The 27,909-nt window shown below is 42.9% G+C and overlaps 3 protein-coding genes across 13 annotated transcripts in view; all 3 read left to right on the top strand.

Moving 5' to 3' along the window:
- Window positions 1-4,280, top strand: part of thsd7ab (thrombospondin, type I, domain containing 7Ab) — a 47,377-nt gene extending 43,097 nt beyond the window's left edge. The window contains exons 26-29 of one of the 3 annotated variants that reach the window (XR_015066974.1): window positions 45-258; window positions 362-449; window positions 3,709-3,801; window positions 4,229-4,280. Coding sequence is in view for 2 of the 3 variants with exons in the window: in XM_085919133.1 (XP_085775259.1) it covers window positions 45-258; window positions 362-449; window positions 563-710 (450 nt within the window). In the remaining variant the exon portion in view is untranslated. Of the gene's footprint in view, window positions 1-44; window positions 259-361; window positions 450-562; window positions 733-3,708; window positions 3,802-4,228 lie in introns of those variants that run through there. The other 2 variants (XM_085919133.1, XM_085919134.1) reach the window with 2 other exon arrangements.
- Window positions 4,281-4,514: 234 nt separating this feature from the next.
- Window positions 4,515-18,447, top strand: LOC147051701 (neurexophilin-1). 5 transcript variants are annotated; one of them, XR_015066975.1, is made up of 5 exons: window positions 4,515-4,645; window positions 11,848-12,226; window positions 12,296-12,719; window positions 13,381-13,568; window positions 15,165-18,447. XR_015066975.1 is itself a non-coding variant. In XM_085919141.1 (4 exons), exons 1-3 carry the CDS (start codon window positions 4,595-4,597, stop codon window positions 12,700-12,702), a joined length of 837 nt encoding a protein of 278 aa, XP_085775267.1. In that variant the 5' UTR covers window positions 4,515-4,594; the 3' UTR covers window positions 12,703-12,719; window positions 13,381-18,447. The 5 variants fall into 5 exon arrangements, 3 of the variants coding, with proteins under 3 accessions (XP_085775267.1, XP_085775266.1, XP_085775268.1); XR_015066976.1 differs by having other exon boundaries at window positions 13,749-18,447; XM_085919141.1 differs by having other exon boundaries at window positions 13,381-18,447.
- A 1,626-nt stretch (window positions 18,448-20,073) lies between these two features.
- Window positions 20,074-24,829, top strand: ica1 (islet cell autoantigen 1). Of its 5 annotated transcripts, XM_085919249.1 has the most exons (14): window positions 20,081-21,122; window positions 21,299-21,351; window positions 21,434-21,463; window positions 21,548-21,713; window positions 21,785-21,857; window positions 21,940-22,063; window positions 22,139-22,337; window positions 22,477-22,602; window positions 22,666-22,749; window positions 22,818-22,897; window positions 22,973-23,019; window positions 23,164-23,376; window positions 23,435-23,515; window positions 23,583-24,828. In XM_085919249.1, exons 3-14 carry the CDS (start codon window positions 21,447-21,449, stop codon window positions 23,708-23,710), a joined length of 1,338 nt encoding a protein of 445 aa, XP_085775375.1. In that variant the 5' UTR covers window positions 20,081-21,122; window positions 21,299-21,351; window positions 21,434-21,446; the 3' UTR covers window positions 23,711-24,828. The 5 variants fall into 5 exon arrangements, with proteins under 5 accessions (XP_085775378.1, XP_085775377.1, XP_085775375.1 ...); XM_085919252.1 differs by lacking the exon at window positions 21,299-21,351 and having other exon boundaries at window positions 20,074-21,122; window positions 23,438-23,515; window positions 23,586-24,829; XM_085919251.1 differs by lacking the exon at window positions 21,299-21,351 and having other exon boundaries at window positions 20,080-21,122; window positions 23,586-24,828.
- The last annotated feature ends 3,080 nt before the right edge of the window (window positions 24,830-27,909 follow it).

The raw sequence follows: 27,909 nt of genomic DNA, 5'->3' as shown, positions 1-27,909 counted from the left end.
CCAACTCGCAGCAAAATCCATCGGTCTTGTGCTGCCCCCCGCAGGCGGGTATGTGTATGTGCGAGGAAGGCTACACTGAGGTGTTGTCGACCGGCGGGTTCCTGGACCAGTGCGCCCCCATCCCCGTCCTGGAGATCCCCACGGCGGGAGACAAGAAGGGGGACGTCAAGACCAGCCGCGCCATCAACCCCACGCTGACTACCACCACACAGCCGGGCCGCTCGGGGCGCACCTGGTACCTGCAACCCTACGGACCAGGTCACAAACATTTGTAATTATATTGCGAATCTCGCGTGAGGACTTCATCAACAAGGCAACAACTTCATAAAAGTGTCCCTAATTCCTCCCCGTTCCTCAGCAGATGGTAAGTTGAAGATTTGGGTGTACGGCGTGGCTGCGGGAGCTTTCGTGCTGCTTATCTTCATCGTGTCTATGATCTACCTGGCTTGGTGAGTAAGACTCTACTTCTTCTGCTTTCTCATCTTCATCATCAATTCATCATCATCACCACCACGGTCACCTTCTCCTTTCACTCGTCATCCCTCCCCCACGGCGAGGGCAGCAGTTATTGTGCCAGGGTACATCGTTCTCTGGCCTCCCAGGAGGTCCACGCCAACGGGGCGGCGGTGTGGACGGGGCAGCAGAACACCCGCGGGATGGTGTACACGTGTCCCGACTGCCAGGAGCTAGCTCAAAGCAGCGGCAGCTAATGAATAGAGCCACCCCTTCATCCCCCGTCCAAGAAAGCCCCTCCTCCCAGCATGCTTTGCTCAAGTGCCTGCAGCCCCTCCCCTCACGCAGTCCGCCCGATAGCCGAGTCAGCTCATTGGAGCAGGTGAGGACCAGTCTTTAGTAGATCAGTATGGAAAAGTAAGGAAATCAATTAGAAGGATGGATAGCTGAATAGATTTTGCTCTGCTGCCCTCGTGTGGCCAAGTCATGCCATTGCATTCATCTCCTTCCCCCCCCTCCATTGTCTGTGCTGATTCCATTTTCCAGTAGGGGGTAGCATTGTCCCGCTTGTGGATTCATTGAACTACCCAAAGTAACTTCTTGTCTTCTTCATTAGCTAGACCTGTACAGTACATTGTAACGATGTTGGGCTTTGATTGAAATATCTGGAGAGCACCACTGGAGCATTTGGATTTGATCAGATTTAGTGGAAAAGCTGAAAGGACGGTTGCAGGTACTCGTGTGCAGGTCTACCTAATGTTGTGACAGCGCTTATTTAGGCTCCTCCCCAAATAGTAACCATAACGTGTGTTTCCGTGTGTGCGACCGGCAGCAAGAAGCCAAAGCGACCGGAGCGAGCGAGGCAGCAGCAAAACAACCGCCTCAAACCTCTGACGCTGGCCTACGACGGCGACACGGACATGTAGTCAGAACTGTGCGCCGGACGCTTTTTCTTTCTTTCCTTTTTTTCAAACAGCATGAAGGCGAGACAGAAAATCCTCTTAGAGCACGTCTCTGTTTCAAAAAGTGCTCTCCCCGCTCACACTTTTTTTTTCCGCCTTCATGACCTCTGCAAGTGTTGAGTCAAATGCCTTTTTTTTTTTTTTGTCATCCCGCCCAACCGAGACATTTTTTTTCCCCACACACTTTCTATCCGCTGAGCCGCCGCCTGAGGCTTTACGGGATACGTCGCATCCTCCGTTGCCAAAAAAAAAAAAAAAAAAGATGAAGGATGAAGGAAAGGCAAATCTCCATAAAGGGGTTTAGAATCCCTTCCTCTGCCGCAAGAGGATTCTCTTGCTCTGGACAAAAGAGCGACGCCACTCTCTCTCTTGCGCTTTTGTGATTGTTGTTGGATTGGGGCGGCCGTTGCCATGGAAACTGCGCCCTTCTTTTTGTCTCTGTCTCTCGCTCTCTCGTTTCCGGCGCTAATGTGCACTATATTAGTGCAGCACGTGACTGGTGATGCCATAAAAGAGGAATATTTCGGCAAAAATAATGGTCAACACAAACACGCGAGGTTCCCTTACAAAGGAGCCTCATGGCCACACTGGGGGGAAAAAAAAAAAAAAAATTCCCAATGTGGTCCTAACACTCCTTTATAAATAATCATAAATATGTATAGATTTTTTTTTTCAAGAGTAAAAAGGGGGAAAAAAAGTACCTTTTGTGGTTTATTGAGGTCGTCTAATGTAATTACGTTTCTTTCCACTTCCCACATCTATTTCTCCCTCTTTCGGAATGCAAGACGTAAGACATTTTTGCATTGAAGCGGCCATTTTGAAGGTCATTATGACTATTTCCCCACGTACGTTGATTCAAAAGACAAACTTGACAATCTTGAAAAAGTCAGCCCCCCCAAACTTAGTAGGGTGAAATTCATGAAGCAAGTCAACCCAGGAATCCCGTTCCAGAAATTCTGCCATATGGGTTCGAAGTAGCCATTGTAGGAGCATTTCAGCAATTTCCAGAGGTCCTTCAAACACAAACTCCTCACATAGATGATGTCATCTTATTTGTAGCATGTATGGAGGATGCAAAATTAGGAAAGGTTCTTGGGTGTGCGGAGCTTGGTGGCAAAGTTTGGCGACCTGATCTATTCATCATTGCCCCCCGAGGGCATCAAATGCAATAACTCTTTGCTCCTAAATCTCTTTTCCAACTTTTCTTTTATCTGCCTTACTGACGATCACTTGCAGTTTTTCTACTTGAAAGGGTCCAACTAACATGCGGTCACTTACAAAATGATCACTAATGAACACTCGTGTGTTTTTCATATAAGCTTTATTATTTATGAGGTGGAAAATAACAAAACAAGGTGGATGTGAGACATTGTTTACGCTGGTGGATTTGTAAAAAAACAAACAAAAAAAAAGATACTTTTTTTTATTTTCTTGTTTGTCGTGGAGAGAAAAAAAAAAAGTGTTGAAAGGTTCATGTAAATTTATTTTGTATTACACAAAAAAATGTTTAGTTTGAATATTGCAAAAGTGGCTGTATAATATTTTTTGCTGTCCTGATGCAAATTCTGTGATGGGGAAAGGGGGTAAAAAAAAAAGCAAGAAGATGACAAAAAAAGAGAGTAAAGCTTGTTCGTTTTTGTACAGGTTGTTTGTGCGTGGGGAAAGAAAACGCGATAATAAACAAGGACACGGTGATAATGCAAAAATATTTGTCCTTTCTGTCTTTTATGCACGCTGGAAAAAGCTTAAGTGCGAAACTCGCGCTTCACTTGCTTGCGGCTTTTGTCCAAAGTTTTTTTTTTTTTTTATACCTTCAAAATTGCACTTATTCCGCACATAATTATCTTTTATGAATATTTTTTCAGCCACAACATTTGGTATTTGTTATTCAAAAAAGGCAGCACCCCCTCTGGTGCTTAAGTGACGCTAAGTGAGTTGCAACATGATGGTTGGTTGCAGCCGAGAGCTCCCCTTTTTACTTTAGCAGCGATGCTAATCGCGTCGCATTAGAGTGCGACGTGCTGCCATTTATGAGATTGATTTTGACCTTTCCTCTTATCTTTGCTCTCACTGCACTTTTTTTTTGTGTGTGCGTGTGGGGGGGGGGTTGTTTATCTAACAGCTGTTGTCTCGCAACCTGAATGACAAATTGAATATTTGACATCATGACTTTCAAATGTCAGTTGAAAATTACTACCTGTACAATTTTATTAGTCGTTCTAACAAAGCTTGTGTTTGTGTTGTGACATTTTAATTTGGCTTTTTCATGATGAGTGGTTATTTTTTTTTTCAGACAAGATCGAAGACAAGATAAGACTATTGATTTGCTTGTAGGAGAAGCATCACAGAAGGACAAAAAAAGGTCGTGACAGTGAACCATTTTCCGGTAAAAAAAAAAAAAAAAAGTACAGTAAAACTATATAAAGTGGTGTCTTGAAAACAAAATATACAGCATGGATTAAAATACAAATTGTATGAGAAAAGATGCACAAAAAAATGTACAATTTTGTCAGTTCATTTTATTTATTTTCTATTTTCATCACATTTTTATTCACAATTATTTCTCAAGTTTTTTTTGTTAATTATAGTATAGTTATTTTTTTACGTTATATATCATATTTTATACATATATACTTTTATTATTAGTTTATTCCTCTTATATTTTTTCCTTTTTTTATTCATTCTCTCGCTCTATATAAATATATATGTTTTTAAACATACTTTTGATATTTTAGAAATTTGCATTTTCTTTATCATTTTACATAACGGCAGCAGACATTTTATTGATGTTGTTCAAAAAATATCATTTGCAGTACAACTGAGCACCACTTGAGGGCAGCCTGACGACGTCCCAAGTTCTTCAAAGTCCCTCAATACCCCCTCCACCATCCCACAAGCCCCCCAACTCCCATCCTGCATCCCTGCGTGTGGGTATAAAGCATCCCTTCCACACTCACTCTCTCATGTGCAAATAGCGCAGCGTCTCCCCTTGCTCTGCTCTACCCCCAACCCAGAAGACCCTCATCGTCGTCATTCTACCTTCGGACCCCCCACCCGACTCTGGTCCTGCACTTTATTTCAAGTTGGGTCAGCAGGAGATTTTTGGGGGGGCTTTTTTCCCCACATCAGAGAGGACGACGGCTGGACTGAAGCCAGGCGAGAAGCTTTGTGGTCCGAACATGCCGACCACATGGTGCTGCTGGGCTCTGCTGCTGTCAGTCATCTCTCTGGTGAGTAAATCCCGTTTATTAACTCAGATTTGCTCACATTTGTAGTCATCTTTTTGCAATATTTGCATTCAAATGGAATCCTGATGAGGTCCTTTTGGTGAATGAAGCCTTGGGGGGGAAAAATCAATGTGTTCCGCTCCAATGTGTAATTTTTGCAAAGCTTAGCGTAATAATTTTGTTTTGAATTGAACAAAAATGCATAACATTTAAAAAAAAAAAAAATCCTGAATCAAAAATTGACTTGTGAATTTTTCCCACAACTAACGCTAGGCTATCTGTGATAAGATTTTAAATGAACAAAAATGAATTATAAGGACCAATGTATTTTTTTTAGATAATGCTGCATTATTTCTGATTAACAAAATTTTTATGGAAAAAAAAAACCTATTCAAAATTTGAACATATTTCTGGCAGTATTTAACAGCCAATGTGTATGTAGTTTTTGGAAACCAATGCTAAGCTGTCAGTAATAATACAAATAAAATAACTAATCGGACTTAAAATAAACATGTTTTAGTCTGAGACTAAGATGTGATAACATTGATCATAACTTAGAACATTTTGACTTTAATTGATCAGGAGCATTCATTAGTGTACATCATTAAAGGACCAATGTGATCCAAGATGTGTATTTGAATTGAATTTGAATTACTCAAGTTTATTGATATCATTAAAAGACCTTGTCATTTCTTCCAAAGCTAATGCCTAGACAGTTTTGATCACTTTTAATTAATAATTAGCAAATGAAGCTTCACCTAATCATCTTTTAGACACTGCCTCCCATAGCTAATGCTAAGCTAATTAAGCTTCTAAGTGCCTCAATAAAGTGATGCTAACAGAGTCAAATGACTTCTTCAATGCCTGCTCTTTTTTTTTTTTCCCGAAACCTTATTCCAAACGTAATTGAAAATGGGCCCACGAAAACTTGCCGTCTACTTAAATCCTAAGAGACAATGGTATACCTTTAGCGGTAGACATAAACCTCAAATTGAAGTACTACAATCGTAACAGGGTAACTGAAAATCCTTAAGAAACCGAATCCCTCACTTGCCAACCACAAAATGTGAACCCCTAAAACCTGAGTGGAAGCCCTGAAACTCAAACTGGTAATGTCCCAAACCAATAAAGGAAGTCTTTAAACTTTAGCGAGTGGCTGAAAGTTGACCTAAATTGAAACATAAACCTTGAGAGCATGTCAGTAACATTTAAAGGAAGTTGTAAAACCTCACTAGAGACCTTTTGTGCAAGACTTGTGCCCTTAACCCCTCTTAACCTTCAGTCCTATCAATATTTTTAGGATAAGCAAAAACCCTCAATGGAGTCACAAACCTTTTAGCAAGATTGACATAAATCGATTTTCCCTACTGTTACACCCAAATACTTAATGGAAGACTAATAACCGTCATGGAAGCTCCAAGAATTTGTCATGAAAGTCTTTGTAACCTCATTAGAAGTACCAAACTAATACCAGAGTGGAATTATAAAATTTTATCTCAAAGGATTTTTAGTTTTGTTGAGAGAAAAAAAGAAGAAAAAAGCTTCAGCAAGGAAAGAAAAAAAAAAAAAGTTTCCCAAAAAAAAAAAAAAATGTCCGACTTGACGGTTTGTGACAAGCCAATTGCTTTAATCCCGCGTGAGCCGGTAACCCCGCCATCCTGCCGTCCCGCCTGCTCTGATGAAGGCGCCAACAAAGCAATCGATGGAGAACAGCGGCCGTAATCCGCGTAAAAACTTCACTTAAAAAGCTCCCGCGGCGTTATCAGTGTTTAATTTGCATAGTGATGGAAAGAAGTCAATTACTATTAATTATTCTCTACAACTTCATTCCCATTATCCAATTGAATTTGCCGTCTTGAAAAGCATAAACTCAATTTCACAGCCGGCTAAACTCGCTAATCATTTACAACCCCCCCCCCAACCCAACACGCCCCCCCCCCCCCCCCCCCCCCTTAATGCCAAACACCACCGCTAAAAACTCACTGATTGCCGCATCCTAAACTCCTGAAGAACAAGTGGTAGAAGGTCAGGTCTAAAAGCATGAATCTATTTTAAATTCTAGTTTCATGAAATTCATACATTACAAGAAATTCTGAAAAAAAATTTCAGATGGGATAGGTGCCTATTTAAAAAAAATAAAAAATAAAAAATTAAATCTATATGTAAGCAAATTCACAAATACCAAATGCGCAGAGTTCCAGCCAACTGGTCCTCGATGATGTCAGCATTTTTTCCACCTTCTGATCGGTTGGTCGGCGCAAACCTAATTGCAAAACACACCTGTGGCAATATATACCAATTAATTACATTTGATAATTATTACCTCTGGAAAGCATATTTTCTTTTTCAAGGTTTGGATATATTATTCCATAAATATTAATTAAGTGCTCGTTTTGCATAGAATTGATGTTTTCATTGCAATGAGGTGTACGAGGTAGCAATCCACAGATCCCAACACGTGTACATCCCATGTTCTTGTGATCATGTTTCCCCCAAAGGAATCTCCCAAACCTCTTTGAAGCTAGTGTGGAAAAAGTCTGATTATGCGTTTTCTCCTGTGGCTACCTTAAAAAGTGCACACTAGTTTCTTGGTCCTCGTCTTCAAACCGGTTCTTCTCACATATCACGAGTGTGAGGTCACGCTTGTAATTATGCCCCCGAATCCTCTGGAGATAAGGCACGTCCACCTGTGATTTCCTGACACTCAGATTTGTCATCATCTCTAACGCCCTCAGGTAGCACTTTGATACAACAGCTACACCCAAACACTCCAAACTGAGTGAAACTCTCTCAATATTTCAGAGAAGTCCTTAAACCTTAGTGGGAGGACCGAAATCCTTAATCGAAACTTCTAAAACCGGAGTGGTTTTGGGGTACCAAAACCTGAATTTGTCTTTTAAAATCTTAGACGTCAAAACTGTTTAGAATTGTCCAAAGTAGTTTTTTTGTGAACTCTCCTAAAACCTCAGTCTTAGTCCTAAAACCTTAAAGGGGACCAAAACCCTGAATAAAAATCCTTCAAAGGAGAAACCTTAGTGGAACATGCTAAAAAAAAATGAGTATAACTCTTAAAACCTCAGTTGGAAATTAAAACGTTAAATGGAAGCCCGTAAAAAAATCTTTGTGGTACTCAAAAGACAGAAAACTAAAACGTTCAACCAAACCATATCATTTCGTGTCATGAAAATCTGCTAGCTTAATGCTAACACACGATAGAGGCATTTAGTAGGGGGGGGACCTTCTCAACCTCTTCTACTCCCCCCCAAAAAACGTCTCCTCCCATATCTGCCATTTCATAAAGGTTCACTGTATGTCATTTAAATTCCCATATGTAAATCAACTCCAGAAATAACCTCATGACATCTCCCCATTGAGCATCCAATCTTAAATCCAATCAAACATTTGCCACATGCGATGTAAAGCGACTATTTACGTGGAGTCGTATTGTGTATGATACATGGTCGTAAATATTGCGGCAAGCAGCTGAGTTTGCCCGCTATCTCCGCAAATTGCACACACTTGCACTGCTGCATCCAGCCCAATGAAAAGTGACACACGCACTCTATCTTGCGCGTCCCGCTACTTCCATTCAAGACGCGTGTGTGTGCGTGGAGGAGCTCGGTATAGAACGTGGCGTCACTTGTTTATCTTGAAAGCGCGCCGGGCGGTGCGTTATCTCCAGGCTCGGCGGAGTGGAGATAGCGTTGAGTTTGTCCAACAAGCTACGAGGACTTGAGTGCGTGTTGTGCGTACGTGTGTGTTATCTCCTCTTGTCGCACCCGCCCGGGATGCCGCCACACTTCTGGAAAAACCTGGAATATTATTAAAGTCGTCCCCCCCTTTAAATAGACTTTCTGCTGGTAAACGGTGCCGGCGTTAAATGTAAATGCAAATGAAGTGTCCAAGCCTTGAGCAATAAAATGTTCCATCGCAGCGATAACGACACTTTTTATTGGAAGGGACATTGACTTTTTTTTATTTTTTTTTTATTCTAACAGCGGGTGAGAAATGCAATTAAAAAAAGAGACACAGAGGACTCAAAAGCAAAGCTAAACACAGAACGGTTTACGATAAAACTAATGAACATTGTCGGACTCGTTCGTTGTTTCAACTAATGTTCACTGATGGGTCAATGTGACGCGTTCTTTGTTTAATCAGCAAAAAGAAAAAAATCATACAAAAAAATAAGGTCAGCGTGATGATTATTATAGTAAAGTCTGTAAAATGTCTAAAAATCTAAAAAAAAAAAAAAGTACAGTACGAGATTGAGTTGGTTGACAGGTAAAATGATTTTCGAAAATATTTGCAAAGATTGAAATGCTAAATGTGCTGAGTTGGTTTACAAGAAGAATGAAAAAGAAATGCCTTCATTAAATTCCTTCATTCCACTCGATTGACATTTCAGAAGTGGTTAAATGAAACACTTTGAATCTCGTGAATTTGTGTTTTGATATCAAATGCTCCTTTTTGTGGCTTTGAAAACGTGCGCATCAGCATCAAGAATGCTCGCCACGCGGTGTTTTCCTTTGAGGTCGTTTGCGTGACAGATGATCGTTTGCGAGTCTCCTGGCGGATAACTGATGATGTTTCCCGCTGTCACCATCAATATTATTTCTGCCACTCGTCTTTGTCGCTTTTGCCCGATAAAACAACTTTTTCTTGCCTTCACGTATAACCCCTCGTGACTCGCAAGGGCTAACAAGAAGCTTCGTGACTTTTGGCATGAAATCCTGCTTAATGTTTAATATTTGCTTGAATCTATTGATTGTAAAAAGTGCTGTGATGTTTTCTTTGAAAATTATCGCCACTTTAGAAAACTAAAATCCCGATACAGTGAACTAGCATTTTCCACAGAGGTTATGCGAATATGAAAAAAATATTTTCCTTTTCGGAAGAAGATAATTCGCTAAAAGTGTGCTCAGTGCTGCCTGACGTGTTGTGGCTCCAAGTGGTACTACATGCAAGGCACTCAACTAAATTTGACTTGCCAGGATATCGTAAAAACATTTTTTTTGGCAATTAACACAATATCTTGAAAACTATTGTGTACACTCTTGTTTACTGCCCCCGCTGGCCCGGAGGAACCACTGCAGCGTCATTAAAGCAAAGCAATCAATACCTCCCCAGGCCTGGCAAAGTCATCTCGGTCGGTGTGACTGCTGACCTTTAAACAGCACCACACCATCACCTTGAGGCACACACACACAAACACAAACACACACACACACACAGGTTTGAATCTCCCAGTTGAGATTACAAGTTGGTGCTCTAATCCACCGTGCAATTGTACCGCTAATCCTGTCAGGTGTGCTTCTACACGCCAGCTAATTACGTGTCGCCCAGTCACACAAGAAGAAGAACTCGCAGGTGTGACAGCCTATCGTGAGAAATCCCATTCCTATTTTTTTCCGGCACATTCTTGCGCACAACTTCTGAGTCCTTTTGGCAGCCATCTTGCTTATGTGTGTGTGTGTGTCAGTGTGTGTGTGTGTGTGTGTGTGTGTGTGTGTGTGTGTGTGTGTGTGTGTGTGTGTGTGTGTGTGTGTGTGTGTGAGTGTGTTCATGTGTAAAGCAGCTTCCTGACATCCCTTCATGTGACGACGGCGCCTCTGTTGAGACTTAACCCACTTAGATGAGAAGCTTCCGGAATCACTTTTATGAGTCGGAATAGCAAGTAAGACCAAACCTTATTTGAAGTGCAACTTTTTAGCAGTGGTCAAAGGTCATGGGCAGCAGACGCTTTTTGATACAGTGCAGTGACTTTGATCTTAATCATTTTCGCTTTTGTGACGCCTCACCTTTGACGGTAAAATGATGTGTTTACATTTAGCAAGCTTTAACAAACCATTGACTCACTGTTTGTGACGGCAAAAAGCGTAGTTAACGACAATGAATGTTGACGGCATTTCACGTCATCGGTACGCAAATGGTTGACCTTAAAAAAAATCATAAATGTTATGAAAACATACGTGCATTAAATTGAGCACTGGCATGGACATTATTGTAAATGATTATTAAAGTATTGCAAAAAATTCAATATTGTCAAAAATATTCAAATGTATGGCGACAGATTGCCAATATACATTTTTAAAAAAAATTCTGTCATCCCTTGAGGGTTACACCTTTTTGTTTTTTGTACAAATGAACATATTTACTTAGTAAGGCGGCACATAGACTGTATAAAAAAAAAAAAAAAACACGAGTCGTCACTTTAATATAAAAATGAAGGAGAGTCCACTTTCCAGCTGCTTGCTCGGCACTTTGCGAGACGCCACTTCGTTGAACTTGTCCATCCTTAAGGAGCTTTACGTCAACGCGAAATGGCGACCATAAATCCCGAGCGGGAAGCCGCGACCGAAGCCCGCCGCCGAATTTGTCTTCTGATAATACATCATGGCGGCCGGCGCGTGTTAGACAAAAGCCGCGCTTCATTAACGCCGTTTAACTGCGCCGCTGAGCCACAAAACATTCCAATTCATTCTTCATCTCACCTTGTCACTTCAAATATTTTACTCTTAAAAAGTCCTGCGGCGACTTTCCTTATATATAAAAAAAAAAAAAGATCTATGCACGTTTTTACCAAGGCAATCGACTCGTCCATCACGGTGTTCTCTTCAAAAACAACCGGAGGCCATCTTTCTCCAAAAGTCCAAGTGCACAAAGCCGCCGCGTCCTTCGCAGAGAAGATCATTCACGGCCTCACACAATGCACCTCAGCCGTGTAAAAGAAGACCTTATTTTCATTCTATTGATCGGCCCGGAGAATATACGGAAAAAACGGCGAAGGCTATGCTCAGATGGATCTGCTGTCACGGAACGGCGAGGGTCTCGTCGCGCAGTTGGCGCTGTCATCTGCGGGATTGTTGGAGATGACTCATCCATCATCGGAAAGCACGTTGGACGGGCGAGAGAGGAGGGGGGGGGGGGAGGCGAGATGGCTCTCCGTCTTGATTTAGACGACACGCCAAAGACGTTTGGCGCTCCGTAAGCGTCGGTGGCGAACATCAGCGCTTTCTGGAACGGGTGATGATGGACGACGCCAACACGCGCTGACGGAGGAAGCTCCAAAGTCAAGCTGCTGTCACACTTGCGCCCAACACGCTAGCCATGTTGCATTCAAGTTATCAAATACTGTGGGAATTTACTTCAAATAATTTTTACTTAGATGACCACCTTGAAAAGTGACGTCCATCTTTGTCCTCCAGGTGCTCGGAGCTGACTCGAGATCAGCAAACGGCCAAAAGTCCAAAATGAAGTCCTACTGGTCCAGTAGTAGCAAGGCAGCTCAGACTCTGTCAGTCAGCCGCTTTATGGCCCGCACCTTGGAGGGCAAGGACAACTTTACCCCGGTGGACCTGGACTTCCACATGGAGGAGGATTTGGATTCAGATTCCAAGCAGTGGACCTGGCTCTCCAACTACTCGGCTTCTTCGGCCTCGGGAGGACGCTCCCGGACCAAGAGGAGGCCCATCGTGAAGACAGGCAAGTTCAAGAAGATGTTCGGCTGGGGCGACTTCCACTCCAACATCAAGACGGTCAAGCTCAACCTGCTCATCACCGGCAAGATCGTGGACCACGGCAACGGTACTGTAGCTCGGTAAAGCGGCCGCGGGTTTTCACGTTTTATCTTCTGAGAATGCATATCCTGTCCAGGAACCTTCAGCGTCTACTTCCGACACAACTCCACCGGGCAGGGTAACGTGTCGGTAGGGCTGGTCCCGCCCAGCAAGGCGGTGGAGTTCCACGTCCAGCACCGCCAGCAGCAGGAGCTACGCGTCCAGCAACAGACGGCGGTGGAGAGCAAGGAGAACAAGCTGTTCAACTGCCGCGTGGAATACGAGAAGGTGGAACGCGGCACCCGAAACTCGCTGTGCGCCCACGACCCGTCGCAGAGTTGTCCTCAGGACCAAACCCAGAGTCACGTCTCCTGGCTGTGCTCCAAACCCTTCAAAGTCATCTGCATCTTCATCACCTTTCACAGCACCGACTACAAGCTGGTGCAGAAGGTGTGTCCCGACTACAACTACCACAGCGACACGCCCTACACGCCCACCGGTTGACTGCCACCAAGAAGGAGGTAAGCGGACTCATCCTGGTCCCCCACCCCCCCAGCCTGGAAGCCGGCGACGGGGCGTTCAGGGAAGCTTGGACATCTCCCTCAAAGTGAATCATGTAAATACACAGACGCCAGCGTTTTGTCTTTTGTTTTTATTTCTCATCGGTGGCTTTTTCCGCCTCAATCACAGACACCAATCAGACTCCAACAATCAGTCGGCGGGGCCTGATTTTGATTTCTACTGTTCATCATGAGAGTTACGCTCATCATTCTTATAGTGATTGAGAGTCTGCACTATAAGGAGACCGTTTAAAAAAAAAAACAAAAAAAAAAACGTCAAGTATTCTTTCGCACTGCAGTAAAAAAAAAAAAGGGGAGATTATTGTATAACACTACATTGAGCACAACACAAATAAGAGGTTAAGCGTGCTTGCTTCAAGCTATTATTATTCTCAATATTGCCATTTGGGGGGGACACACACACATTTTTTTCACAGATTTTCAGGCCTTTACTGTAATTATTCTATGTTGCAAGGTGTCACATATAAAAGTGTGTTTATTGTGAGTCATGTGTTTAAAAGAGCCCCTAACCTGTGCGGCTGTGACCAATCACATCCAGTGAATGAATAAAATATACAGAAACATTTTCTCCTGTATTTCTCCTAAAATTGTAAATCCACAGTCAACCCTCTGGAATCTGACACTTCTGCGATGAAATGAAAATTCAAGCAAGAGGACACCTTCTCGGCTTTCGGTACGTATTATTTTGCATTTCCCGCTCCTTTTTGTGTGTTTACCTTTGCATAAAGGACTGAAGCTAAAGCAGAAAATGGGCTGGAACTACAGACTACAAAGTGCTACACATCAAAGGTAAGACTCAAATACTTCTCTGTGGAAGAATTCTTCCTTTTTTTTCTATTTTATTTTTCTATCTTTATTTTCTATTTTTTTATATAAAATTGTGGGTTGAAAAAAAACTAATTGATCAAGTTATTGATTTTATGCTGTTCAAAAAAATATTTTACTAAAATATTTTTTGTGCATGTACAGTACTTGGAACTGGTGTAATGTGTGAGCATTATAAAGAACCAGCAGGGGGCGCTGATGACAGCTCTTAAACAGTCAGCATGCAATTGACTTCCTATTAAGCATAATGGCTGTTAAATCTTGGTTATTACACTAATACTTGGCTCCACGTGAAGATTCCAAATGAAATGAGCTTGCTGATGTTGCGCTGACTGAGAACTCCAAAACTAACATGGCCGCTTCTCGCCATTTCCACTCATGTGACACCGAGCAGGTCCTGAAGGACACAAAGAAAAAATTTACGACGCCGAGGAACAAAGCTCGAAGCGGCCCGCTCGTAAATTGCCTGCAATTTTTTTTCCCCTCAGCGATGGCGACGGGATGACGAATGTCCGCCGACTTTTATTTTCGCCGCTTTCCGTCTTCTCAGCGGAGGCTCGTTAACGCCAATATGGAATCGGCGTGAGGCTCGTTGCGTTACTAAATTATATGCAAAGTTTCATTTGCAGAGGTTTTTGAGACTTTTTATTCACACTGTCCTACTTTATTGTTTAGCCATATTATTTTATTGACTTATTTGGAATGCCAGCCGTCAGTCCATGCAGTCATAGCTCAAAGGCAAAGGACAAAAAAAAAAAAAAAAACCTAGATGGGCAACCTATAAATGCATAAATAAATAGAATAAGGAAAACAACAAGAGCATTTTTGTGGTTAAAGTGTAAGCATATTCTTTGTTGTAAAATGGTCACGTTGTAAACTTTTTGTATCACTTCCTACCAAACTGCTTGGAAGTGATGAAAAGGTCCAAATGGTCCACGCAGGACGATGACTACCACAATAAATAAGACAAAGCACCTCGCTGACAGACCGGACCTTTGGGAGACAATTATCACCTCGTTGCACCACATTTGACTTTTTTTTCTTTTTGCACTTTTCAATTCTGAAAACTTTTCAAACTTTATGATGACAAACTTGCGCAAATGACGGCAAGAAAAAGGTCACAGTGATAAAATGAATTACCACTTTGCCCTGAGCCTACTGCTTAAAAAAAGATTTGATGTTAATGAGTGTTGACTGTAAGGCTTTTTTTATTGTTGGGGTTTTTTTTTTTCCCCCCTTCGCTAAAATCAATTAGCATAACTTTGACTTGATGCTTTGATTGCACCCGTCAATCAACGGTGTTGTTACTTATTTTCATGCTATGTTTTGAAGTTCACTTCAATGCTTAATCCAATTAGAACGGGAGTCATTACAGATTCGACAAACTTTGTCGTCATGTTACACCCACGCTCGATGACAAAAAAAGTTTAGCCTCTTGTGTACGTTTGGTACCAATGGAATAAAATTTCTAAGAGGAGTGTCAGTAAAAGGCCCCTGGGTTGACCCTAAAATGGCGGTTTTAAATCAAAATGGCTTACTTTTTCTTTTCTATCTTTTCAGACATGCCTTGTTGAGACTTTTTTTACGCATCACCATTGAGTCATCATGCAACTTTGTGGAGACTTCCGACTTCTTAGCAAGACTGTAAGTCCAAATCCTGTTCAGTGTTCTAAGATCCGTACTCGCTACCTGATTAATGTAGCGTAGGCGGAAGGTGTGGAAGTGCAAGAGAGCGAGCGTCATGAGAGTTTTGGGTGAGCTGCAGGAGTAAACAGATGACTTAGTAGTGGCCTTTTGGCAGAGGGAAGGTGGGTGCGCTGGGCTGTGGCTTGACATTTAGCGGGATTAGAAAAAGTTCCTCTGCGAAGGTGTCAGGGGTTGCTTGGCATCGCAATCGCGTGAATCTTCTTCACGGTGACCTCCGAGCTAGCGAACAACCTTTGCCTCGGAAGTTAGCATTAGCTAAAAGAAAAACACGAGGAACAGCATTCAGAAAAAAAAAAAAAGTGACAGCCAAAGATTCACCCAGTTTATCAATTAACAATTAATTGACAAAAGAATCGATAGATTAGTCGATTATCAAAACAATCGTTAGGTGCAGCCCTAAACTTAATTTGTTAATTTGTTTTAAAAAGTATATGACACGCTGTAATTAAAGTTATTGAGCATATCAACTTAAAAAAAATTGTTAATACCTTTGTTTGTTTTTTTTGTTAAGCCCAATATTTTTTATAGTGCTCTCGGGTACTTAATAAACTGTCCCATCACGGGACACGGGACTGCCAATGGTTATTTTTAATTAATTGTACTAATCGTCGTGCTCCACTCATATCAGGTAAAAGTGCAGAATTCATTAACCTTTGTCATCTTAATTGCTTTTGGGGGCATTCCCGCTGCGAGATTAAAACGACACACACACACCCACAAATGAAACATCTTATTAAAGCGGGAAAACGCACTACAATGTCATTAGAGCGCGGCATGAGAAAACAAGTCTCTTCGTAAACATTCACAACTGCACGTTTATTTATCTTGTAGTAGGAAGGCTCAGTGCCAGTTTTTATCTGACATGCAAAAAAACGTAATATTTCAATGAAACTATTCTTCAATAAAATCGTGTATAAGGTTCTAACTGTTTATAATATTTTTTGTTACTTTTAATATTTTTTTTTAAACTGCTCCAACAGCCTAAAAAGTAGTTGAATGGACAAATGTTCTTTTACACCTTGTCCACTTGTTCATCATCTTTTTCCTTTGTTGTTGTTGTATTCAACATCATCATAAAACAGCCGCCCCAATAATGAGTTTTGTGTGTTTGTTCAAAACAATATTTCTTTGAATCGCAATGAGGGCTGACGTGAATTTTCATTATCAGTTAACGAGATGATTACTGTTGAGCTAATAAGGCCAGAAAAGCGGGAGTTAGGCCGGATGCTTTGCAAAGCTTTTAAATGTCACTTACAAAAACAAATAGCACAATATTGTGGGTTAGGAAAAAAATTGCTTTATCAGGCATTGACAGATTCAATTAAAAACATTCATCAGAAAGATGTTCTCAAACTAAATCAAGTGTCTTGTTATATTAATCATCATTATAAATGAGACCCTCAGTTTCTGTCTGCACAGATTAGATAAAACAAAATGGCTTCTCAGATATAAAATGTCCAACATCTTGTTCACATATAGGAATGGGTCCTGGAAAAAAAAAAAAAAAGCTTAAAAATTTAACATCGCCGAACAATGCATATAATGAGTTTCCATTGGGGCATAACAACGGTAGCAGAAGCTAAATTTGAATCACTAGCAGCATTAGCATAGCACTGTAAGGCTTAAAAGTGTAAATAATTTTGTAAAAATGACATTTCAAACATGGCGCTCTGAAGCATTTTGATACGCGCGCTGTCGACTTGTCCGCCCGACGGCTATTTGTGTGCTGTCGACGCTAAGCTAACGCTAATCCCCATCGCAGCTGACACAGCACAGCCATCTCTGTAATATGTTTGCATGTGTGTGCGTAGTCACGAGAAAGTCCTGTGTATGTTAGCTTAGCTGGCCTCAAAACAGATTACTCTCTCCATTTAAAAAAAACAAAAAAAACAAATACTTAGTATTTTGATATTTATATTTGTCATGTTTAGCAGTCATCACTTGTATGTCACTTTTTAACCATAGTGATTGCTATTAATGTTGCTTATGAGGATTATAGGGGATTTGGGCTATAGTATAAAAGATGATCTTTAATCTTATTTTCCAGCAAACAGTGGCAGTGTGCTTGATTAAGTTGTGGAATATTTTGGAAGAAACTAAGGACCATTTTAGCAAGTCCCATACATGCGCTTTACGTGTTGCTCTACCACGTTGGATGTCCTTGACCAGTAAGCATTTTGGCCCTTCATCCAGTAGTACTTAAACTAGCCGCTGGCTATTTGGCATGCGTGGTGGCATCGCGGACAGAGCGCGTGTCATCACGCTGGCGTCGACCCGAGCCAGCCTCGCTCAAGGTCGCTCGTCCATGCATTTTTTACAACAACCCCCCAAAAAAAAAAAAAAAAAGACACAAAAATGGCATCATCCTTCTCTCAGTTGTCAGCGTGCCTTTAGTCGTCCATCTCTGTCAGCTCAGATCACCTTCTGTCCTACACACGATATTTATCAAAGGCCACGCCGACTTTAATTGTACGGTGATTCCTCGCTAGTGGCGGGACAAAAACCGAACCTCGACCTGAATGGCAAAAATGTGCAAGTAATGGATGATTCCCGCCGAAACATATTTACAACTGCCTATAAAGTGGAATCGAAACTGTGCTGTGATTGGCCAGTGGTTTAGTGAAAGGTTACTAAGCATCCTTAAAACGTGCTGAGAATGTCCGACTTTCCGTCAGTAGCAAGAAGACTGGGGGGGGGAGAAATAATTTTGGTATTTTTGAGGACAAGAGTACATCCTTTTCTCCGGTCCATCATCCTAAACATCAGCGGCGGCGGCGTGTCAGGGAGGCCCTCACATCACCGGCTGCTCGCCAACAGGATTGCTGAGCCGTGTGGAAGTTACTTTCAAATTTTAACGGCCTCCACTTTCCTCCCGCATTCATCGCGACGCGTCGTCCATCTATCTCGGCCCGAGGCGGCGATAGTTCCCGCGAACCGTGAGAGGCCGCCGTATTTCAGCGCGTGGAGAATTCCCCGTGAAGGGTAAGGGATTACGGATTGCGGCCCTCTAAGCCGCCCGGCTGCCCAGCGAGGATGTCTCTGAGCGGCGTAATCTTCAAACGCGGCGCAGAGTGATGAGTGGGCACCCAGGAGTTGCGCGGGATCTAAATGTGTTCCGCCGGGTTTTCTGGCGATAGAAGGGAAAGGGAGGCCGAGTCGTGGGGGGGGGGTGAATTTTTTTCAGGTGTCTCTACTTTGATTATTTATTTCTCTGATAACATAAACACACCCTACATTTGAAAACAAATAGATTGGTAGTTTCAGATAAGAATGACCCAACAAGTACTTTTGTGAAATCAAGCAATCATTCACATGATATTGTGCAGAGATATGAAAACTGCAGTGGGAATGAAATCGGCTCAACTTGATAAGAAGCAGCGGTTTGGTAGATAGAGGTTTCAAGTTGTTGCTACTCCCCATTGAAAATGTCCCCAATTTTTGGACTCTCCTTCTTAACCCTGTCCAAAGGCTAACCCATAACTCGCTAAAGCTAACCATAGCAGAGGACATCAGGTCTTGAAAGGTCGGGCAATGAGAACATGGGCTGCATCATATCCTAGAAAGTGTGTCTGGAGTTGAAAAAATGGCCGCAGGTTCTTCTTGCAGTTTCTGTAATCTTTTCTAGTGAACCCAGCAAGCAGTACTTCTGTCTGTCAGATACATGCCTTGTAGGAGCGGCAAATTACTTGACGCAGTCGGATCATAACAGAGTCATCAGGCATGACGGCGTCGAGAAGCGGCAACCGCAGAAGTTAGCTCCACAACATTTACTTTTAGACCTTCAGGCATGTGTATTTTAAGTAGAAATGTCAAACTCATTTCCACTTACAGGCCACAACCACAACGTGACCTGTGACAGAAATGAATCGGACATTCTGGGCATTAAGGGTCCCCGCTAAATCAAAAAGAAGCCATGCTAGCTTTTAGGCTCTAACATGGATGGCAGTGAAATCCCTACAAGAAGACTTTATTGATCACACGGTGGGGAAAATTCACTGAAAGAGCCCAAACAAGAAGAGCACCCGTCAGAACAAAGCGCTCGTGACACACACATACCCGATCTGTATCGTTAACGCGATTAAGCGGCGGACGGGAAGCTTGTCCAGAGCCCCCCCCCCCCTTGTCTCGCCGTCTTATTTAAGAAATCCAACGTGCGCCGATAGCATCGAGATGGACCTTAAGACGGGGGGGTGAAGGACATCAGATGTCCTTGGTGGAGACTCTCGAAGATTGAGTCCATCAAAAATGAGACGAAGGGTTCAGGGTTCTTGTTTAAGGCCGAGATGCAAATTGGCTCGCCAATTTACGACGCGCTAACGGCAAAGGGCGACCCGGAGGGGGCCCGCGGATCAAGGGGCTTCATGCACTTGCCGACATAATCAATTTGGAAAACACACACGCACACACACGTGTAATTCGGCGGTGTGCTGAGGTGTAAAATTGTCTGAACTCTCCAAACAGGTACATCCATTTAGGGCGTGACAACAAAGTGCCTTCAGGTGACAACAAAACCTACACGCTATTAGATCAGCTGCACTACGATGGGATGGAATAAAGCCCGGGGCCCCCACAAGGGGGGGGGCGGGGGGTAAGGGGTGAGGGTGAAGCGACTGGCTATTAAAGTGGAGGCACTTGCTTTGTGTTCTAGCACCACCCTTTGGAGGAGTGAAGAACTGCACCTTGGAAAATAAGTGGCCAGTAATACTGCTTGAAAGTGCAAAAATATGTTCTTTTCTGTGTTCTACCGATTATCACTTTATGTGGTGACATCAGACGCACAGATAATATGATAAACTCACTTTTGTTTGTATTAGAATTCATCTGCCACTTTATTTTGTGTAAATAAACACTTGCAACTTCAATAGGCGCACCTGCAACACTTTTATTTATTCAATCTGATGACAGATCAGGCACGCTCCGTCAAACCAGTTTTGAGACAAAGACACACAATTCGTTTTATTATGACTATTTTGGAGCTTGTTTGCGCGATACAAACACACTGGATTGGAGTGGCCAATCAGAGAGGAGATGAGGGAACGAGGTACCATTGGGTGACGTCATCGGAGATGATGCGGTATTGAAGATGGAGAGGAGGAGGAGAACGCAGCTCTGACAGATGATCGTGACAATTTATGGAAAACACGGCGAGGTGCGTGTACTGGAGATGTATTTTGGGATATTTGTGTTGTGTTGTCATTTCCTTGCTGAGGCGCGTGCACGATCGATGAGGAGTCACGAGGAGCCCGCTTCGGCAAACAATCACAAAAGGTCTGACATCAATTTTATAAAATAATACTCCTTGTGTAGTTAGCCGAAATTCAAACAGCTATGTTTCGATGTGGGATGTATATTTAGCTAGATAGAAAATAGTTGTTCGATGGTCCTCCGGAGTACCTAGGTGGCGCTCGAGTATCGATAGCACGTCAAGAGGTGAAGTACAAGCGTCGAAGAAGAACCTGCTATTTCCTCCTTACCTGCCCGAACGTCATTAGCACTTTTAGATTCGTAACAACCAAATTTACTTGGTTTATAATGTAAAGTTTTAGCAGAATAATATTTTTGTGTTTTATTCAATGATTTTTGTCTTAAATTAGTGTTCACATGCGGACGAAAAGCCGTTATATTTCGTCGTTTCAGTGCCGTCACCAGTCTTTTAGTGATCATTTGCTTTATAGTTTTAACAAACGGTTTTCCATAACCTAGCAATGCGCGTCGACTTTGAATTGGAGTGGTTGAGGGAAGTTTTACTCCAAGATTCCCCTGGACGACATATATGACAGGTGGGAGGACTGCAGCTCCAAGTCGATGCAGGTGCGTGAGAATAAATTAGAATATAGATAGAAAGTCCATTTATTTCGTATGTTTCGAAAAGTGTATTTTTTTTTAATGCGTTCAGAAAGATACACACGATTCCAATATTTACAAACCTTTACTGACAGTAAATGTCTCACTAGACTTTAAGCAGTTTGACTTTTGTCCTTCTCCAGGTCCACTGTGTGATGCCAAGATTAATGTTTCAAAGGAGGGTTGGAGAGCTGGGGTCAAATTTTAAAGCCTTGTTTTGGGTTTCAACCATGGGTTAACAGTTCTTTATTAACTTAATAATAAAATTCTCCCCACAGATTATCCTAAAAAATGGAAGGCAGGAACTTGTGAGTAAAGTACATCTCTTTGTCAGAGTAATAGGTGACCTGTTAATCCATTCCTGACGTCATGTGTGTGTTCTGTCTGAATAGCTGTTCCTCGGGCGACCCCGAGCTCCTGGGCCAGGACTCGCGTTCGGTGGTGAGCCGTTTCCAGCAACGTTACTGGAAAACCAAGCAGACGCTCATCAGGGTGAGCGGCACAAAGGAGGACCAACACGTGGTGGCCTCAGACGCAGAATTGGATGCCAAGCTGGAGGTCGGTTTCAAATTAGGGTTTGAGTTAAGGTTTGTGACTGAAAGCTGCTTTGTGGTTGTTTTGGATGTCAGGTGTTTCACTCCATCCAGAGGACGTGCATGGAGCTGCTGAAGGTGATTGAACAGTACCAGAGGAGGATCTGCTGTACGTGGCGCCCGTTTAATTTGTTCCATCACGATCACCCTTGTGACTCAGAACACGTCATCCAAGTTTCATTTGCTTTCAGTTCTTTGCCAGGAGGAGAACGAGCTGGGTCGCTTTCTGCGCTCTCAGGGCTCTCAGGACAAAAGCCGTGCGGGAAAGATCATGCAGGCCACAGGCAAAGCACTCGGCTTCTCCTCCCAACAGAGGTCGGCCTCGCACCGGCACCCGCGCCAATGACTGCCACCGCTATGCTAACGCTCACGGTAACGTTCCTGCCGCAGAACGGCGCTGAGGAAGCCCCTGTGCCGACTGTATCAGGAGGTGGAGACGTTTCGGTTCCGGGCCATCTCGGACACGTGGTTGACGGTCAAGCGCATGGAGCAGAGCCGCACCGATTACAGAGGAGCTCTACTCTGGATGAAGGATGTCTCTGCTGAGCTGGACCCAGACACCCGCAAGCAGATGGACAAGTTTCGCAAGGTATATTGCAGTTTTTCGTGACAGGATCATTTACAAAATGTCCACAAGAGGGCAGGCTTTCCCAACAAAAAAAAATAAACTTGTGATCCTGCTAAATAACACAACTGTCTTGTGTCATCACATTTCATGTGTGCGTCAGGTTCAAGCGGAGGTCCGCTGCACTAAGCGTAGCTTCGATCAGCTGAAGACGGACGTGTGCCAGAAGGTGGACCTGTTGGGAGCCAGTCGCTGCAACTTGCTGTCTCACGTACTGGCCACCTACCAGGTAGGATTCGTCATGGGTTAGGGTTATGGGTTGTGACCCTCATGCTTACTCGTGTCCCTCCAGACCACTCTGCTACACTTCTGGGAGAAGACCTCCCACACCATGGCTGCAATTCACGAGAACTTCAGGGGCTGCCTGCTTCACGAGGTCCACATCATGCTAATAGCGCCATTTCATATTTCACAATATTTCATATTGAATCTGATTGATGACAGGAGCCATCAAGGGAAAAGAAGAAGAAGAGGAAGAAAAGTAAAGGAGAGAAAAAAGATGAAGACAATGCCGCTCAGGAAGAGTACGTAGCTATAAAAACTGAACACCAGTTGATTAAAAAAAAAAAAAAAAAACGGTGTGTATTTTTGTTTTGTAGACTGGTCTCATTGGGGGATGACAGCAGAAGTAGTACAACAAAAGAAGGTAAAAATGTTCTCAATTGTAGTTAAGAAAAAAATGTGAATCAAATCACTCAGTAAGAAATGATTTCTATATGGTATGTAATACCAAAGTAAGATAAGGTCCATCAACTACGACATTACTAACACCCTACTTTGGATGTTTAAGGAGAAACGTGTGAATCATCCTGGGACAAGGACGGCTCGGCCTTGCTGGAGGAGATCCTGGGAGGCTTGACGCTTCACGACCCCGCCCCCTTGTCCCGACAGTGGAGTCCGGTGTTTGGAGACACCCAGGACGGAATGGCTGAAGACCCTCGCTCACTCTTTCTACCATCTCAGCTTCTGGACCAAAACTTGAACCAAGCTGCTCAACTCGCAGGTATGCACAAGTCGGGAAAGAAAGTGTTCGCCGCAAGATGAATGTCTTGATTGTTTAGCAGCTTCAGAGAGAGACGGGACCACCTCGCAACCTGTCGCTATGGGAACGGAGCACCCCCAAGATGCCAGTGGATTTAAAGGTACAATATTAAGACCTAAGTCTTCTGATTTTTAAGAGCAGGCTTTAACCGTCTCCCATCTCCGTAGCAGGGAGCTGTTCCGGTCCGTCCAAGGACCTGTCGGCATGGTTCAATCTGTTTGCAGACTTGGATCCCCTGGCCAACCCAGACACAATCGGAAAAAGTCACGCTGAGCAACAACTTCACAACGCTTAGCTTGGTACGTCGCCATCCGCGTTAACTTGCCAGCCTCCTACCAAGCCATAGCAAACGTTCAAGGGATCTCATTTGCGCTTCCTGTTAAGAGTGAGAAATGCAAACAGAGTGAGCTTCAGACTGGATTGAAGCGGACGTATTATTATTTTAGCCAAGCCAAAGACGACCACGCGCGCGCTCTGTCGACCCTGGCGTGTTGGAAATAAAACATATCATGACAATACATTTACATTTTCTGTCTAATATTGTCACATGTTTTCTTTGGGTAAAGAAGACTCTTTAGGGTTAGACACAATCCTTTGAATCGTTTTTATTTTTTAATCGGAAAAGACAGGCAGGTGAGCACACACAGACACACACGCGTCACGTTTCATCCAATTGATTTGTCGCACTTTGCTTTGGTCCATTTCACACATTTTTCTCACTTTAAGAGGGCAGGGCCGACATTGGGGAGTACCAGGGACGTACCAGGGACCCCTGCCATCATGAAAAGGGGAAAAACAAATTCTAGTGTTCTTATTGTAGTCATTTTCCTTTTAATTTCAATAGTTTCGTCTCATTTTGAACCAAAATCCCTGAATTTGTATAGTTATTTTAAAACCGAAGACTATTCGCTCGGAGGAGTGAGTGAGTGAGTGAGTGAGTGAGTGAGTGAGTGAGTGAGTGAGTGAGTGAGTGAGTGAGTGAGTGAGTGAGTGAGTGAGTGAGTGAGTGAGTGAGTGAGTGAGTGAGTGAGTGAGTGAGTGAGTGAGTGAGTGAGTGAGTGAGTGAGTGAGTGAGTGAGTGAGTGAGTGAGTGAGTGAGTGAGTGAGTGAGTGAGTGATTTGCATTTCCAGTTGATCACGACAACGGATCAGTGAGGGAACGAATCGTGACTTTCCTGTTCGCCAACGAGCCAATGGGTGAAATGCCTTCCTTCCCCTCCATCAATGGATCAGTCAGTGAACGTGTTGAGTCTCCCTCCCAGCGTGAACTGTGTAAGCCAGAATGTAGATTTACGATTTGCCAAGGATAGAAAGAACCACTCACTGAAACACCACTTCTTTTATGCACGTTTTCTACAAGCTAACAGCCAACTTTATTGCATGAAGGGATGCACTGTTATGCAACAACAGGGAGAGTATGCTTCTCTTTGGGTAATCTTTATTTTATAACACTTATAAAATAAAGATTTTTAAATAACGTGTATGCATATATATATATATATATATATATATATATATATATATATCCAATATATCTACTGCAATTTCACATTAGATTGCTGGTTTGAAATGTACTATTATTATTATTATTATTTTAATAAACATTTATGTTAAAACTTGTCTGGCGTTTTATTCGTTGTTTTTATATTCACCAATTAAAACAAATCTGACGTTTGGTTAACTGCTTTATATGACTATGTATGTGTTTTACGTTGTTATATGAGTTGGTGTCCCCCAAAATAACAAATGTCGGCACAACAGATTTAATATTTTCAACCTTTTATTCAAACACAAACACATTCGGTACATCAACTACAATCCAACAAATACAAAATCAAAACATCAATGTCGACATAACGTGTGTCGGCTGGCATAGCAGCAACGCTGTCTGTCACTCACTCGCGAACGAACCTGAAAATGGCGGTGTACCTAATGGAGTGTCCTTGTGACGTCACAGATCAACCAGCCAATCAGAAAGTGGGGGGTTGTTTGGGTGTGGCACTTTTCACTTCCATTTAAATTTTGACCATGATTTTTCCCTAATGAAGTGGCCTGTGATTAGGTACACCTTAAAATGGCGGTGTTCCTAATGGAGTGTCCTTGTGACGTCACAGATCCAACAGCCAATCATAAAGTGGGGGTGAGGGCGGGTGTGGCACTTTTCACTAAAACTTTTTCCCTAATGAAGTGATTAGGTACACCTGTGTGTGTGACGTCACAGATCAACCAGCCAATCAGAAAGTGGGGGGTTGTTTGGGTGTGGCACTTTTCACTTTCATTTAAATTTTGACCATGATTTTTCCCTAATGAAGTGGCCTGTGATTAGGTACACCTTAAAATGGCGGTGTACCTAATGGAGTGTCCTTGTGACGTCACAGATCAACCAGCCAATCAGAAAGTGGGGGGTTGTTTGGGTGTGGCACTTTTCACGTCCATTTAAATTTTGACCATGATTTTTCCCTAATGAAGTGGCCTGTGATTAGGTACACCTTAAAATGGCGGTGTACCTAATGGAGTGTCCTTGTGACGTCACAGATCAACCAGCCAATTAGAAAGTGGGGGGTTGTTTGGGTGTGGCACTTTACACTTCCATTTAAATTTTGACCATGATTTTTCCCTAATGAAGTGGCCTGTGATTAGGTACACCTTAAAATGGCGGTGTACCTAATGGAGTGTCCTTGTGACGTCACAGATCAACCAGCCAATCAGAAAGTGGGGGGTTGTTTGGGTGTGGCACTTTTCACTTCCATTTAAATTTTGACCATGATTTTTCCCTAATGAAGTGGCCTGTGATTAGGTACACCTTAAAATGGCGGTGTACCTAATGGAGTGTCCTTGTGACGTCACAGATCAACCAGCCAATCAGAAAGTGGGGGGTTGTTTGGGTGTGGCACTTTTCACTTCCATTTAAATTTTGACCATGATTTTTCCCTAATGAAGTGGCCTGTGATTAGGTACACCTTAAAATGGCGGTGTTCCTAATGGAGTGTCCTTGTGACGTCACAGATCCAACAGCCAATCATAAAGTGGGGGTGAGGGCGGGTGTGGCACTTTTCACTAAAACTTTTTCCCTAATGAAGTGATTAGGTACACCTGTGTGTGTGACGTCACAGATCAACCAGCCAATCAGAAAGTGGGGGGTTGTTTGGGTGTGGCACTTTTCACTTTCATTTAAATTTTGACCATGATTTTTCCCTAATGAAGTGGCCTGTGATTAGGTACACCTTAAAATGGCGGTGTACCTAATGGAGTGTCCTTGTGACGTCACAGATCAACCAGCCAATCAGAAAGTGGGGGGTTGTTTGGGTGTGGCACTTTTCACTTCCATTTAAATTTTGACCATGATTTTTCCCTAATGAAGTGGCCTGTGATTAGGTACACCTTAAAATGGCGGTGTTCCTAATGGAGTGTCCTTGTGACGTCACAGATCCAACAGCCAATCATAAAGTGGGGGTGAGGGCGGGTGTGGCACTTTTCACTAAAACTTTTTCCCTAATGAAGTGATTAGGTACACCTGTGTGTGTGACGTCACAGATCAACCAGCCAATCAGAAAGTGGGGGGTTGTTTGGGTGTGGCACTTTTCACTTTCATTTAAATTTTGACCATGATTTTTCCCTAATGAAGTGGCCTGTGATTAGGTACACCTTAAAATGGCGGTGTACCTAATGGAGTGTCCTTGTGACGTCACAGATCAACCAGCCAATCAGAAAGTGGGGGGTTGTTTGGGTGTGGCACTTTTCACTTCCATTTAAATTTTGACCATGATTTTTCCCTAATGAAGTGGCCTGTGATTAGGTACACCTTAAAATGGCGGTGTTCCTAATGGAGTGTCCTTGTGACGTCACAGATCCAACAGCCAATCATAAAGTGGGGGTGAGGGCGGGTGTGGCACTTTTCACTAAAACTTTTTCCCTAATGAAGTGATTAGGTACACCTGTGTCCGTGTGACGTCACAGATCAACCAGCCAATCAGAAAGTGGGGGGTTGTTTGGGTGTGGCACTTTTCACTTTCATTTAAATTTTGACCATGATTTTTCCCTAATGAAGTGGCCTGTGATTAGGTACACCTTAAAATGGCGGTGTACCTAATGGAGTGTCCTTGTGACGTCACAGATCAACCAGCCAATCAGAAAGTGGGGGGTTGTTTGGGTGTGGCACTTTTCACTTCCATTTAAATTTTGACCATGATTTTTCCCTAATGAAGTGGCCTGTGATTAGGTACACCTTAAAATGGCGGTGTTCCTAATGGAGTGTCCTTGTGACGTCACAGATCCAACAGCCAATCATAAAGTGGGGGTGAGGGCGGGTGTGGCACTTTTCACTAAAACTTTTTCCCTAATGAAGTGATTAGGTACACCTGTGTGTGTGACGTCACAGATCAACCAGCCAATCAGAAAGTGGGGGGTTGTTTGGGTGTGGCACTTTTCACTTTCATTTAAATTTTGACCATGATTTTTCCCTAATGAAGTGGCCTGTGATTAGGTACACCTTAA

This window comes from Syngnathus leptorhynchus, chromosome 8 (genome assembly GCF_054491065.1).
Source record: "Syngnathus leptorhynchus isolate UIUO chromosome 8, UIUO_Slep, whole genome shotgun sequence".
NCBI lineage: Eukaryota > Metazoa > Chordata > Actinopteri > Syngnathiformes > Syngnathidae > Syngnathus > Syngnathus leptorhynchus.
This window is presented reverse-complemented; position numbering and strand designations above follow the sequence as displayed.